We start from the raw sequence: 16,748 nt of genomic DNA on the forward strand, positions 1-16,748 counted from the left end.
CGCACGAGACAAGATTTATGGCTGTCTCGTCTCGAAAATATTCTGTAAAAGTGATGTCTCGACTCGAAAAACATATTTTTCTATTGGAAGAGCCGTGTCTCGACTCGAATTTTGTCAGGAAATTCCTGTCTCGACTCGTTTCGTGCGCATCCCTAGAACACTGATCAGTAGGTCCATGCCCCGCTCCTAAAAGGAACGTTAAACTCAATATTAACTCAACAATATATATATATATATATATATATATATATATATATATATATATATGTGTGTGTGTGTGTGTGTGTGTGCTTATATGAATTTCCTCGCGTCTGTATGGTTAGCACATACGCCTTGAGCGCGAGAGACCATGGTTCGATTTCCGCTGGGAGCTCATTTAGTTGTTATCCCACATTAAACTGTAGATCCATGTCTCAAATAAGCACACATACATTATATATATCTTTGGTACACTTATCTTCTGATTCGTCGAAAATTTCGGAACACAGTGTACCGCAGACCGAAAAATGAGTAGCATGGGTACAGAGAAAACTAGTCATGGAAATTTAAGCTTTTCAGGCTATGTTAATCCTTACATATAATGAAACTAGCTTTACCAAGTTACAATGGAAGAAATGCAATCACCTGCAATACCTTGATAGCAGAAAATATTCTCCAGGTATTATTATCCCCCTCTCCTGCAGAATGAAAGCCCTGACGAAAACCAAATATTATTTACATATAACTACAACCTTAAAAAACTAACTAACTCTATAGTCTATGGAACCCGTAGGTTCAACGGCGCGTTCACAAAAGCTCTACACTGACTTCTATCGTTAGTCAGTTGGATCCAGTTTCTACTTTGTATTCCTATCTCTGCGAGATCCATCTTAATATTGTCCTCCCATCTGCGGCTTGGTACTCCTAATGCTCGTTTTCCGAGTGGTCCTCAAGTCAAGACTTTGAAAACGTTTCAACTTTCTTCCATTCTAGCCACACGACCTGCCCACCTAAGCCTTCTAGACTTGACGACCCAAATAATGTTGGGTAAATCGTATAAATTATGTAGTTCCTCGTTATGAAGTTTCCGCCATTCCCCATTCCCGTTCCTCTTGGGTCCAAATATTCGTCTCAGGGTCTTGTTCTCAAATACTTTTAGTCTATGTTCTTCCCTCAAGGTAAGCGACCATGTTTCACAACTATACAGAACAAAGGCAAGATTATCGTTTTATATATTTTAAGCTTCAAATTCCTCGACAGAATTCGCGACGACAAGAGATTTTGAACCGAATATTAACACGAATTCTCTGCTTTTAGTCGACATTTAATTTCTTCGTGAATATGATTTTCGTCTGTTAATATTGATCCTAAATATTTGAAAATATCCACTTTATCAAAAGTATTATTTAATATGTTAACGCCTCCACAATTTGCCGTATTACGGTCCCGACGCACTTCCATGCATTTAGTTTTCTCTGCATTTACTTCTAAACCCATGTCCCTGCAAGCATTTAATAAGATCTCTGCATTTATTTTTACTGTTCTCCTATCATCCCCTATTAAATTTACATCATTAGCATATGCCATAACCTGGTGAATACCGTTCAACTCTAGGCCCTGGTTGCTATCTTTGATTTTCCTTATGGCGTATTCCAGCATAACGTTAAATAATAATGGCGACAACGCATGTCCTTGTTTCAGGCCATTTTCGACGTGAAAGCTCGTGGACAAAAATTTTCCTACCCGGACTTTACTTTGGGATTCACTTAAATATATCTTAATTAATCTAATTAGCTTTCTCGGTATTCCAAGTTCTGTAAGAACGTTGTATAATGTTTCTCTCCTAACTGAGTCGTACGCCTTTCTAAAATCAATAAATAGTTGATGTACCGGGGTATTGTATTCCCACTTTCTTTCGAGTATTTGGCGAATGGTAAATATTTGGTCGATTGTTGATCGATTTCGTCTAAATCCGCACTGATAATCTCCAATAATTTCATCTGCGTATGGGGTCAATCTTGGTAATAGAATATTTGAAAGGATTTTATAGGATGTTGACAGAAGAGAAATGCCTCGATAATTATTACAGTCAGTTTTGTCGCCTTTCTTGTGAATTGGAACAATGTAACTACAACTTTACTTTGTGTAATATACCAAAAAGTGGCGGTTAGAATCCAGTCTTTCATTTTTTCAGAGATCCTTCCGAGGGTTCGCTTCCATCTCCCCTCCCCCAAGAACTAAAATAAATAACAATTGCGATTACTTTTTATTTTTGCACAAGGGACGCAATTAAAGTCCCAGTTCAGCACCTTCACACTTAGATTTTGCCCCTGGAAGAAATTTTCTTTAAGAAAACCTATTACCATTGTATCTTGGTTTCTCATGTGATCTCACATACATAAACAAAGTATAAGAGTGTAGAACTTCTTATATGCCATAGTTAATGGAAATTTTCTCCTGAAATCAGGAATTCTTACACGGATAAAATTAAAGGATGGAACATGTTTAGAGGGCTTGCTCGTGACATCTAACTATAGTTCTAAACAAATGTGTTACAAATGAAGATGTCTGACTTGCCTCTATTTTCTGGTACTTACGTTTTATTTATTTTATGTTCCTCACAACTAACTCTTTGGCTTCATCAGACACTATGTGATACAATATAACTGTACAATCGTATATACAGTTTTGCTCAGCAAATAATTAATTTATACATTATTTTGCTTCTAACTTTCTAAAAAATATACTTCCTTTACTTCATAAAATGTTTTCTAAACATTTCTTTAAAAAATATTTCCGTTAAATATTTGGGATATTTCTCAGATATAACGAGGAATATATTTTCTCCAGTAACGGAAGAGTATACTCTGAAAACAATGTAAAAATGTTTCTATAACATATCAGAAAATCTTGGTAACTAAAAACACAAAATATTTTCCAAAACATAACGGAAAACATTATCTATTCATTTTTAATGTGTTTAATTTTCCCTGTTTTGAAGATTTATATTCAAAATTCGATAAAATATTCTGGAAATAATACTGAAATATTGTACGAAAATATTTTATTTAAGCTATAAGAGAAGATTACCAAAATACTTTTGTAAAAATTAGGTAAACCTTTTTAAAACATTTCTGAAAAATATTTCTTATACCACGAAAGAATTTATTTTTAAAATATTCTAAACCTTTTTAAAAATATAGATTCAATATGTTTTCTCGTAAAAATAGAAAATATTGCAAATAACGTATTAGAAAACAGTTTTTAAATATATGGAATATATTTCGTTTCATTGTTTTCCATATCATATATGGAAAACATTTTTATTATCATTTCGAAAACATTTCCCTTCTCAACAGTGAAAACATATTACATTACTTCCAAAACAACATTTCTAATATATTTCGTGAATATTTTCCTGAATTCACTTTCCGGCTAGCATTCTCAAAATGTACGCTCGGTAATTTCTGAAATGTTTTACAAACATTTTTGGAAAATTATTTTCGGGAAATATTCGGAATACATTGGGGAAACCAGCATGGAAATCTCCAGAGAATGAAAACCCTTTGGAAACCAAGGAAAATATTTTCTTTTGATTGAGGAAATAATCCTTGCTGTGTGGGCCATTGGTCCGTATGCATCTAAGAAAAATCTGTGTTTAGTGCTGATCTTAAGTATGCCCAATGACGTCAAATTAGATGAGAGTTCCAGAGATAACAGGAAGCCAGAGATCGTCACATTTCACAACGATACTAAAGGTGGGGTTTACATAGTAGACCAGATACCTACTGAATATGACGAAGAAAGAAATACTACACGATGGCAAATAACGTGATTTTATCACTTCTAAAATGTAGAACCGACTAATAGTAATATTACACATTTAGCGAACACAGCAAGCTTTTTCGGATTGACTCTAAGGTATGCTTCTGTACCTAATCATATAGGAAAGCCAGGACGATGTTACATGTATAAACACAGTAAGGCCAGATATTTTGCCAAAATTGTTGTATGTGAATTTGCCTAAGTCACGCAAAAATGATGTGTGGAGACTGCTGTAGAATTGAAACGTGAATATACCGCTATTAGGAGAAATCCTGGTTTACTTCTTTCTAGTTAATAAATATTTTATTTTCAGTACCGATATGTAAGCAATAAAATAGTCACATAATTTTCGAACTTAATTTTAACAAGAAAGGTATTGCCTTAATAAAAGTGTATAGTTTCGCTTAAAGCGTATCCACTGTCTGGTGTTTGTACTTAATATTGTAAATATAATACAAATTTAAATCCTAGTTCACATCTTATCAGACAAAAAATGTTCCTGGGTCCAGGAGGCATAATGTTACCATTCATAAATTTTTTTCACCTTACCACTATAAGGGTTAGAATAATGAATCTCACGAGGGTAAAGTGTACTGGCAGAGCGTAAACATTAGGGACAAGGAGTATGCTGATAGCGATTTGGTGTGGGGTCTAAAGTGAGGTAGTATATATTGCATGTATAAAGGGTGCTGAGTTTGGAAGCGTTTGTTGATATAGGTGAGATTTACTTTTTCGATATATTACTGTAATATTGACAAGTTATGCATTGGTATAGCTCCAGAGTGGGACTAGATAATCGGACAATGAAAGGTATGTGGAAAACTTGTGGTTAGAAGGTCAACAGTTTTTTTATAGATTTTGAACAATGAAGCTATCCACACTGTAAATCTGTATGTTAAGTTTGACAGTAACAAATCTTTGTATGTACTTAGGATCGCCTATGCATAAAATACAAAATGTCGGCATCAAACCGCAGAAAAGTTAAAGTTCGAGCTACTACTTCGGGAAAAATATTTGTGCTATCTTTATGCTTTATCATTTTTATTTGAACCCACTAGTAAGGCAACGGCTAGAGTCTCCGTTTGACAGTTGGAGATGCAGTGAAATATCGTTATCAATTATTGGTAGAGAACACTCAATTAAAATAATTTACAATGTTAAACTCAGATGGCAAGAAAAGAGTGAGAGTGACTTGGACAACGTGATCCCACGCTAGAGAAGTGTGCCAAATCAGATGTTTTATATTCTGCGTTTAATGTGGTGATGTACAGTAGAATGCTGCTCAAAAGTGCAGTGAACACAAAACCACCTTTAACCTATACTACAAAAATGTACAAAGTGTTACAAACAATTTTACAGACTGTGCCGTAAATATGGCTTTTTAGTGGTGAGCGAAACATGTCTGAAAATATCAATAAGGAACAGTGGAATGTCGTTTCTCAACCAATTCTCTACATAGAAATAAGACGGCGACCATAAAGGCGGATTTTTGTAGTATTAAAATTAACGGGGCAGCAGAGCACAGAATGATCTCGTACGTGAGTGTGAAACTATTTGAGCAGAGGTAAGTCTGTCCAAAAACATTCTTCGTCGGGTGTTTCTGCAGTCTATATAGGAACAGTGCTCAAAGTTTAGTTGAAAGATGCCACGAACATTTCCAGATGTTGTCAGAAGGTGACATAGCTTCTCATTTTGGTGACTATAACTTGAGCCTAGATATGGATCTACAATAAAAATGGGATAACGTCAGTCACAAATGAAATCCCTTGTCGACTATTCTACTCAAGCACTCAATTTGGGATAGTACATTTTTCATAGCACGCGTAAAAATAACAGCGTAGATTATGTTATCTCTATTCCTCCAACAGAATACGACATCTCATATAAACTCTCCGCACGTGTGATATTTTTGTCCTTTGTGGATTATCGTTTACTTTGCAATATGTGAACCTTGAGTAAATGCCTTGCTAAGCTCTTTGCATCTCTTTGGTGACTGACTTGTGTTCAACTGGATATCAAAGTTTTAGCGTTGACTATATCGTCTTCCACACTTCTCACGTGTGAGGTTTTGATCCTGTGTGGCTCAGCACGTGTGAGCTTTGAATAAATTCTATTCCAGGATTTTTCCAAGGTGAGATTTTGCTACTCCTTGGATTCATATGTGTGTAGCCAATTACGAACGTAGATTAAATGTCTTACCACACTCTTGACATGTGTGATGTTTTACTCCTGTGTGGATTAACATGTCTCTTGCCAAACTTAAGTGACATACCACACTCAGATCATACTAATGCATATTAACATATGTAGCCAGAGTTGAACTTCGATTAAACTTCTAACCACACTCTTTGCATAAGTGACCTCTTTTTCCTCCATGGATTAACATGTGTATAACCAAACTTAAACGATATTTAAATTCGCCATCACACTCGTAGCATGTGTGATATTTTGTTTCTCTGAGAAGTAACATGTGTACAGCCAAACTGGAACCTCGATTAAATGCCTTACCACACTCTTGACATGTTTACTCTTTTTCCCCTGTGTGAATTAACATGTGTGTAGCAAAATGTGAACGTTGAGTAAATGTCTTACCACACTCGTGGCACATGTGAGGTTTTTCTCCTTTGTGGATTAACATGTGATTAGCCAAAATCGAACGGTGAGTAAATCCCTTACCACACTCTTGGCACGTGTGAGGTTTTCCTCCTTTGTGGATTAACATGTGTGTAGCCAAATGTGAACGTTGAGTAAATGCCTTACCACACTCTTGGCACGTCTGAGGTTTTTCTCCTTTGTGGATTAACATGTGTGTAGCCAAATGTGAACGTCGAGTAAATGTCTTACCACACTCGTGGCACATATGAGGTTTTTCTCCTGCGTGGATTAACATGTGATTAGCTAAAGTCGAACGATGAGTAAATGCCTTACCACACTCTTGGCACGTGTGAGGTTTTTCTCCTTTGTGGATTAACATGTGTGTAGCCAAATGTGAACGATGGTTAAATGCAACACCACACTCGTGGCACATGTGAGGTTTTTCTCCTGTGTGGATTAACATGTGATTAGCCAAAGTCGAACGTTGAGTAAATGCCTTACCACACTCGTGGCACATGTGAGGTTTTTCTCCTGTGTGGCATAACAGGTGTTTAACTAAATTCGAACGATAAGTAAATGCCTTACCACACTGTTCGCATGTGTAAACTTTTCCTCCTGTATGAATTACAATGTGCGTAGCCAAACTTGAACATCCTCTAAATTCCTTTCCACATACTTCACAAATGTGAGATTTTTCACCTGAATGCATAAACTCACAACATGACATTGTTGAGCATTGATTAGAGCGTTTATCACTATTTTGATACGTATGACGCTTTTCACTTTCCTGTGTCACCATATTTTTTGTCAAACGTGATCGGTGATATCCTTTGCCAAACTGCGTCGAAGTATCAGATTCCTCATAAGAATGAGAAATTGCTTTATTTAATGTAGTAAAACTATTCCCTTCTCCGTGGAAAGCAAAGATGTTTTCGCGCCTGTAAAATTCAACAAACAATGAAATGTAAATGGAGATAATGATTAAGTAGCAAGAAAACATGTAATCATTCGCTATATTACATAATAAAGTTACGCTATATTACATGTTTTATTACATTAAATATTGTAGAAATATGAAATGGAGTACCATATCACTATTGTCTCAAAATAAGTTGCTGTATTTTGTTTCACTATATCAAATTAAACTATCATTTATATCGTGGCGGACATAAGTCTATGACCAGGTATTGTCGGCTGTCTTCACACAAATGCACTGTATGAGAAGAAAAAACCAACTTGCGATCCAAAGGTTTAAGAACAACTCAACGTATTATTAGAAACTGTACCGAAGATAATTCACTTATATCATCATAAGAGGAACACGAAAGCATTTTGAATCCAATTAAAAAATTACATACAACTTTCCAAGCTGAGGCAGAGAAACTTAGAGTAACAAGACTAAAGACGAATCATTTACAGCGTTGTGATTGTGGTTCAGTGGTCTAGGGGCTTGACCAGTAATCTCGAGGTTCTTCGAAAAAATACACGTCAAGCATTTTTTTTTTTTACTTTAGGAATTTTGATGGAAATAGACCGGCGATAACACACGCTTCATTACATTCAAATATGTGAATACTCGTTTGTTTCAGCACTTCAACTATCAAATTTTCAGGAGTAATACTAATAATAATAACAATTATCTCGAGAAATATTTAAAAATTAGCAGAAACGTGAAATATCACAAGCAGAAACGTGATATTAGGCAAAAAAAAATATTTCGGTTTTGTGTAATGTTGCCCATGAAAAGGCGAATTTCTCATCTCGATTCTAAAACAAACCAAACAAAATCGGATTGAGACATTTTAATTCGAGACGGGACAAGGTTAACTCACACTATAGTCATGCTTTGGAGATGAGAATCGAGGCGAGACCAAAACTATCGTGAGTGAGAGAAGATTCTGCTTAAAGAAGAAGGAATAAAAAGGAAGAAGAAAGAAAGAGAAGCAAGGAAAATAAGGATAATTAGAGGACAGGACGCATCCAGCGGAAAAAATTAAACCTTTAATTGGACACGTGTGCAGCTAAAAAGTGAAAGTGAAAGCCAGACCAGTGTTACTTTTTAAACAAGGGGCAGAACCTAATTAAAATTGATCTCCGGACAGTATATATAGGTGATGACCAACTCCCAGCAACCAGTAGGAGTGGAAGTCTGCTGAAGACACAGTCATTGTGTAGAAACTGTTACGTGATACTGTTTTTCAAATATTATCACATGGCCTTGCTGAGTGTGTTATTGTGTATTAGTACAAAATGGAATCAAAGCCTGATAGAATAGTTATAGAAAATATTTTATATATGGTACTAGTTTATATCTGTGTTAATTTTATATTGAAGCACTTCGCAAAGTGAAACCTGAGTTGCAAAAACAAGGATTGGTTGTTAATGGTAGTAATATCAAAATTCTTAGTGTTTCATGTTTTAAGTGCATGTTTCTTATTTTCGTATTAAACTCAGATATTTATATTTTTGTACTTTGAATTAGTTGCTCGTAACTCAAATCAATATAGAGGCTAGTGTTTTAGAACAATTTCAAGCAATGTTGACAGAGGAATTAGAGAAACAATTATAAACCATTGCTCAAAAATGGTAATGAATATTGGATGGACAAAAAATACATGAATCAGTAGGTGAAATTCAACAGCCTGTAACGGAAACGATTTGGGAGCGTCGGAAAGAGCGAATTGAATGCCAAAGCAGACAGCTTACGTAATAATATCAAAGTAGCCAACAACTCTTTAACTGAAGTACTCTCTGAATTAGTTAACGCGGCCAATCATGTTGATTCAGTAACTGCTGAGTTTAAAAATAGAGTAGCGGAATGAAAGAAAGGTCTCACTGTGTTCTATGAATACATGCGAACGGCACAGTTTGAGTGTAGGCAAACCAACAAAATAAAAGAGTGCAAGGCGGAAAAGAAACCGTCTTGAATTCGAGCCAGCCCAAGTTGTGAAAGATATGTGCCAAATAAACCAGAAAGTCGATTACAGTCAGGAAAAGGAAATGTGCAGTGTAGAGATACGAAAAAAGAAGAATCGTTACGCGTACCTGTAAATAATTCTTTCTAATGTAATTGTTTTGCCGGCAAGGGATACCGATGTTTACACATGATAAGCGGTAGCGTTCAGGTTGCGCGTATCCGCCCTCTCGAAAAAGCCAGGGAAGGCTTGAGAGTTCAATTGATGATTTTGTGTGATAACGAAGTTACAGTGTTGTCAGTTTTGTGTCACAGGCAAATGGTTTTGCGCGAATTAACAAATTCAAATTTGTCTTTATAAGAGTGTATGGCTAACGTAAGTTGCATTTTAGTTCTGCAAATCCATTCCGACTTTATCAGCTTTGAGATTGTAGAAGGAAACGACTTAAAATTCACAATAGACCCGCCAAGCGAATTCTGTTTTGCGTAGTGAAGGTCTCGTACATAATATATCGGTCGGAAATGTTTACCGTATACAAGTGTAACACTTCAAATAAAGCACACGCAGTCGAAAGTATATTTCCGTTAAAGAACCGAAATGTAACACCAAAGTTAGGAAGAAAAATAAGATGGCAAATGATACCCAGTTGAGTTTTCGTAATACATTATTAACGTAAACTCGATTTCGAGGAGCATAATCAGTAGAATTAAAATGAGCAGACGTGATCATATCAGTACATCAGATGCAACATTTATTAATTTTCACTTGCCGAAATGTTTGAATTTTCAAGCTAGTACTTCACTATTGCGAAATTGTAGAAAAAGAAAGTTTAAGTGTATTGCTACGCAAAATGTAGACATGTTGATTGCTGATGATGAAAACAATGTGCGTCGACCTCCACGTACAGCGTATTCTCAGCACGCACAACCACACATTAGCTGTGCAGAAGGAAATAAGTTGAGAATGAAAGGAAAGTGCCTTGGTAAGCGTAATTCGGAACGCACTAAACTCGATCAAAGACGAACTACATGCAAATTAAAGTCGAGCTGTAGGCGTGGTTATTTCGAGTCAAACATGCGGAAGAAGTATACATCGACTCCGAAGAGCACTAAAAAGCTTAAGCGAAGACACGTACGAACATTGTATAGTAAACTACATGGCAAAATATAGTAATAGTAAGCGCAAACCTAAAAGGAAATTTATGGCAGGTATCGCAATGCAGCGTAAATCTAAACGTCGCAAAGGAAGGCGTGTCATTACGTGGAAGTTTAGTAAATACGCTGTAAAAAGGAGAAAAGTTCCGAAATTAAACAAACTAACTGGAAAAGTACACATAAGCGTGCTAAATTACAGCTTACAAGCGTAACCGGCACAGATGGAAAATTAAAATCTTAGCACAAAAAAGCGTGAACTTCACCCCACCTCGGGTTAAACCCCGGAAGAGATTAGAAATCAGAAATACAAAATTTGAACTTTTAGGCTTTTAGATTATGAAAAAAGGATTATTGTTTATTTATTTCATTATTTCCCCGAATTTCGAAGGTTACTTATCAGAATCAAAGTGTGTGCCCACCGCTACTGACGCACCAGTGCAACAAACCATCAATATCGCTCTACAATCAGGTACGTTTACTTAGATGTCATGTTTTATGGTTTCCTTACAGTATTTGGAGATGAAAGATGAATGTGGAAAGGAGAGGAAGGAGAGGATTGGACATTTTAAACAGGTAATTGATTTAGAACGCAATTTCCGACTTTGGAATTGTAATAATACCGCACCACTTTTGAAAAGTATGGCTATCCCGTTTTGGATGCGGACTTTCAGTATCGAATTCTTATTAGGATGTTTAAGTTTTGTATTTTTCTTTCAGGTCTTTCCAGTTTTGGGAACCATACTTCATAATAAAATTTTATTATTAAATTTTGCTTGAGTTTTTAATCATTCTTCTTTATGTTTATATTAACATTAACAGTCCCCATACAATCAAGCATTTAGAGACATGTTACTCAATTAGAGATAATTACGAACATAATTAGAGAAGTACTAGTAATAACTACAATTAATCATAAAGTTAAAATTTTGGGTAATTAAAAAAATGTGCTCTTCAGATAGTGAACTTTTTCATCTGATGTTGTGATTGTATAATGAGAAAATATGCGAAAGTTGTAATGTAGGATCAAGTCGCCGTCAAAATACTGTAAGTTTAACACAATTTAGTATAATATTGAAAGTAATTGACAATAATCTTGAATTTGATAAATTTCCTCCTTGATTTGTTCGTTGTTCGATATACATATGCAGTCTACTATGAAAAGTAAATGTGCATTCAATGTGACTAATGATAACTGAAGTTAATTGACTTTAGAGAAAGCGATATTATAAGTTAAGAAAAGTTGAAGGTTAAAATATATATAAAATATAGCACATCAATACTTTCGTTATAAAATTAAAGTGATGAAACCAGTCCGACGCCTGGTTGGGTCCCAGCTAATGTGCAGATTCGACAATTGACTAAAATTTCAAAATTTTGTTCTTATTTTTAATGTTTGGCATAATTAGAGAAAAGTATAATAGTAATAAAATTGATGTTCGGATTTTAGATTTTGGTATAATATTTAGTTTTGATTTGGATTTATAGAAAATAATTAGAGTTTTGATTTGCATTTAGAGAAAGTAAATTAAATGTTATTCTTTTTGATATTTGAAAATAACTCTTGTATTCTTGTGCCGGGAATCATAAACCGATCTCGAGAAAAAGAAAAAGGGAAGCCCGTTTACGATTTCACCCTTTACTACGATAAGCACCGGATACTATGACGTATCGATAGTACGGAGTGCCTACGTCAGTTAGGCAGTATATGGTAAAATTAAGGTTTGTTATGAGAACATATTAAGATTGCTACGTACGAGTAGGCCCTGAACAACAATAATGTTTAATGAACAAGTTAATATTACTGTTATCTTGTGTTTCACTATTGTGACAAATGCTCACGGATGTGACTTTATTCTCGATAAAGATAAGTGCAATTGCTAGTAAGCCACACATAAGTATCAGCTGTCGCTCTTTAAAAGGTTACATTTGTAAACCTACCAATTTTGTAGGTACGAACGAGCCTGAAGTAATACTAATGATTCAAAAATTGATGAATTGAAATATGAGGCTGTAGCATTAAATCTCCTCCCAAAGTGTATTTCTTGTCGTCCTCTTCATTATATTTATTTTCTTAAAATGCCTCCTCAAGGCCTGAATGTTGACAGCCCAATTGGGGTTCGGAAATTAACCCTGATTTGTCATGACTTGAATACCGAAGGCATGCAACTAGGGTGGTATGTAAGGTCTTAGGGTAGAAGCGATTCATTCGAATCGTCAGGGACCCTGCAAGCTTCAACTGTAAGAGATTGTCAGCACTGTTGGTTTTAGGATCCAATTTATTAATCTGTATTTTTAATGAATGACTTACAACCTGTGTTGTCAAATAATTACGCACAGAATGGCGCTCCGTAGGGCTTAACCGCCGTTTGCTAATTTATTTGTATTAAAATGTTCAAACGGTTATTAGTTACGTTGCATAATATAAGGAAGCTGACTTAACATTGATGGAAATTCTTTTAAAATTTGGCGGTCCTTACAGTGACTGTTTTCCGCGCCACTTCAACAACAAACCCTCCCTGTAATTAGAACTGATTCTGACCTCCACATTAAAGCCAAAATAAAGTTACATGTTCTATCGTAGGGGGTAGTTGAAACTTCGTGTATACAGTTCATGGTTTTACCGACGGAGGACTGTGAAACTTTCTTCATATTTTGTGCGAAGTAATGCCCGATGTGCAAAGTAATCCCTTGTCAATGTAGGTAGTAACGACTGTAAACGAAATGAAGTATCAAAATTTAGTGTGGCAAATCATACCACGGAACTATGAAAATGTTTGGGAATGAAGGGATCCATATAATTAAGAAGTTACGTCCCTAATGTACTGTGTTACTTTGGAACACAAATATACAAGCAAAGAAAGCATTTCAGCATGTTACCTATAAAATACTTAGGAACGTACAAGAACACATTCAACAGGAAAGACATGTAAGTCATCCTAAATACAGAATTTTGCGCTATCCTTGTTTACCCACATTCTGCGTAATGCCCTAATCTGCATAGCAATCTCATTTTTACCGGCCATCTAGCACATGCTGATTAGCGTTGTTTTTACAATAATTCATATATTATGTACGTACACCAAGCCCCTAAAGTGATCCCATATTGAGAAATGCAGGTCCATACCCTAAAAAAGATTCTTGGAATGTAAAAAGTCGACTTCCTTGAAAAAATGAGTGCAGCTATGAAATGGACTGTTGTATGGACTTCTAAAAATAATGAACATCCATTGTTGGTTAAAATATTCTTTATCTTGTATTTTACTTATGTTTATCGAAGCCCGCCGGAAGAATCAAGCTAGACCCATTTGAGCTAAATCAAAATAAAAGCACAAACGTCCATAGTTTATGTTCGAATATAATACATTACAGGTTTACATTTGTAAAATTTTAGGATAATTACCATTCTCATTATTTGTTATTTTACATAAGTCTCTATATAAATAAAACAATATCGTCGAGCACCCATATTTTAAATATGTGAAACAATTAGTGAGAAATGTGTAACCAATAATAAAGAAATAATTATTTTATAAAGATATGAACTACATAAGAATTGCACGAATCGTATCAATCTTGTTATTATTTTTATTTGTTATACAGCTTGTCTATGTGTGCCATGCCATTTCCAAATTGTGGGCTACTAACTTACGTTCATGATATCTATCATACCTAAATATTTCTCGTGAAGTATTGCTTTTAACCAACAAAATTTCCGAAACCATGTAACCGTATTATCAATCTGAGCCAATTAGTTAATGAAGAATTGAACATTACCTTTCTGGCCGAACTGAATTTAAACTTTTTATTGTTAATTGTTGGGAGTCATTAGAATACGACGCGCAGGTCTCCTCAACCACATTTTTTTTTTAGCGTTTCTATATAATATCCACAAGTCAACACGGGTTTCAAAGCCAGAAGTCAACCAACACTGCAATCTTTAATTTCATCTCTGATATAGCAATGGATATAAATAAAGGAAAGCATGTAATTGGTATTTTTGTTGATTTATCTAAGGCGTTCGATTCTATAGACCATGGTATTTTGCTAGAAAAATTGTATTCTTATGGCATCAGAGGTGTGGCAAACAATTGGATAAAGTCGTATTTATCTGAACGTAGTCAAACTGTTGGCATCTGTAAAGAGGTAAATGGCAGAAGAACAATGTTTAAATCATCTTTAATGAAAGTAACAAAAGAAGTACCACAAGGATCAATATTGGGGCCTCTTTTGTTTGTTGTATATATTAATGATTTGGTTAATAGTCTAGGCTGTGTGAAGTCAACATTGTATGCTGATGACATAAATGTTCTTGTCAGTGGAGACTCAGTAAATGAAGCAGAAAGGCTCACTACAAAGACGCTAACAAAAATTATTAGTTGGTTAAACATAAATAAATTAACTATGAATTTAGGAAAAACTAACATTGTCAAATTTCGATTCCCGGGCCAAAGAAATGAACTTGTACCAATAACTGTAGACACTGTAGAATTATGTCAAACACCATCAATTAAATTTCTAGGAGTATATGTTAATGAAGATTTAACATGGAATACTCATGTTGAATACATTAATACTAAACTGAGTTCACTCTGCTTTGCATTCCGTAGGTTGCAAGGTAGTTTGTGCAAGGAAGCTGTCATGTCCTTATACTATAGCAAAGTTTTTTCAATAATAAACTATGGTGTTATATTTTGGGGGAATTCGAGAGTAAATGCTAGTACATTCCGAATACAGAAAAAAATTATTAGAATAATGTTAAGTATGCCTGAACGATCCTCATGTAAAAATATTTTTAAAAAATATAAATTATTGACATTACCTAGTTTATATATATATCGCACAATTATGTATGTAATCGAGCACAAGGATTTATTTACTTTAGCTAATACGATTCACTCATACAATACTAGGCAGAATTGTAATATGTATATTATCCAACAGAATTATGCAAATTTTAGCAAAACTGTGTATATGAATTGTATAAAATTATATAACAAATTACCAGCAAAGTATAAGAACATTAACGAAAAACGGATATTCAGAAATACTCTGTTAGAATTATTGTTAGAAAAAAGCTATTACTCTGTGGAAACTTATCTTACTGATAATATATAGAGAATGTAAATCATATCTGACAACTGTAATGCTTAATTGAGGATTGTCCTCATTTGTAAGCTATGAACAGGCAAATAAATATGAATATGAAAATATGAATGAATATATTACTTTCAAATTCAGGATCTTTTTCTAGTGCTAATTCTGGTTTCACCCTATCAACGTTTAGTTTCACATCCAAAGAGCACATTGCTGTATCCTTGTCCACTGATACCTCTCCTTCCGTGGTAGATAATATTAACTTTTTGTTGTCATTCATTAGTTCGTATGTCCACCCTCTCCCTTCGAGCGGATCATCACTAGGTAAGTCATAAGCAATTTCTTCTTTGCACATCAATTCCAACTTAACAGACGCCTTACCAGCCATTGTCAATTGAAATATAATAAGAATTTAACACTATTCTTATACTCCCCTTATATTTTACGCTGCCAGTGTTAATGAAATGATTTACAAGTACGTTCACAAGAGCAACTTTATAATCCAATCTTCTTCTTCTTCCTCTTATTCTTCTTCATCAACCACTACTCATCTCTCGGCAATTGATTGTTTGTTTGTAGTAAGCATTACAAAATTTTGCATAGTATCATTATCACTGTATTGAACAAGAATATCGGCAATTTAGAAACATAATTAAACGTGTAAAATGTAAAGATTAGAATAGTTGAAAAATGATAAAAAAGTAACAAGGTGTGTACAAAGTCATAAAACAGATAGAAAGTAGTAAGTATGATAAAGCGAAAATACGTGAAAAAAGAAGTGTCGCAATCGGGAAAAAGTCAAATTTCAGGTTCAGGTTGAAGGTATTTTCCTTCCTTCTCTTCGGGAGTTTGGTTCCTGAAAAAAAGAAAAAGTAAGTGCTGCTCTTTTTTCATTTAAAGTTTTCCATTATTTTCCACCAAAATTCAAGAAGTTCTTTGTTTTTTTCTATTTGTTTCTCACTTAGTACCCTTCCATTTACATTAAAGCCTAGCCTCCAAGTTAATTTAAGCAAATTTCTTCCCTTTTTCATTTAATCGATTCATTTCCATTTTTCTTCACATTTTACCAATAAGTGTTCTAATGTTTCATCTTCTTTAAAACATAATTGACATTTTTCGTTCATTTCTTTATTTTTTTCAATCTTACCCCTGTTTCAAGGCACTCTGACCTGGCTTTGAAAATAAA

The 16,748-nt window shown here is 34.6% G+C and overlaps 1 protein-coding gene across 1 annotated transcript; it reads right to left on the minus strand.

Annotated features, from left to right (window-relative positions):
* Positions 1 to 7,194: 7,194 nt before the first annotated feature.
* On the minus strand, positions 7,195 to 16,062 carry LOC145677125 (uncharacterized). Its single transcript, XM_081747771.1, has 2 exons — positions 15,695 to 16,062; positions 7,195 to 7,337 (listed from the first exon to the last, which is right to left on the minus strand). Exons 1-2 carry the CDS (start codon positions 15,948 to 15,950, stop codon positions 7,285 to 7,287), a joined length of 309 nt encoding a protein of 102 aa, XP_081603897.1. The 5' UTR covers positions 15,951 to 16,062; the 3' UTR covers positions 7,195 to 7,284.
* Between the last annotated feature and the right edge of the window lie 686 nt (positions 16,063 to 16,748).

Source organism: Thermobia domestica, unplaced genomic scaffold, assembly GCF_964235325.1.
Source record: "Thermobia domestica unplaced genomic scaffold, izTheDome1.hap1.1 HAP1_SCAFFOLD_633, whole genome shotgun sequence".
Lineage (NCBI taxonomy): Eukaryota > Metazoa > Arthropoda > Insecta > Zygentoma > Lepismatidae > Thermobia > Thermobia domestica.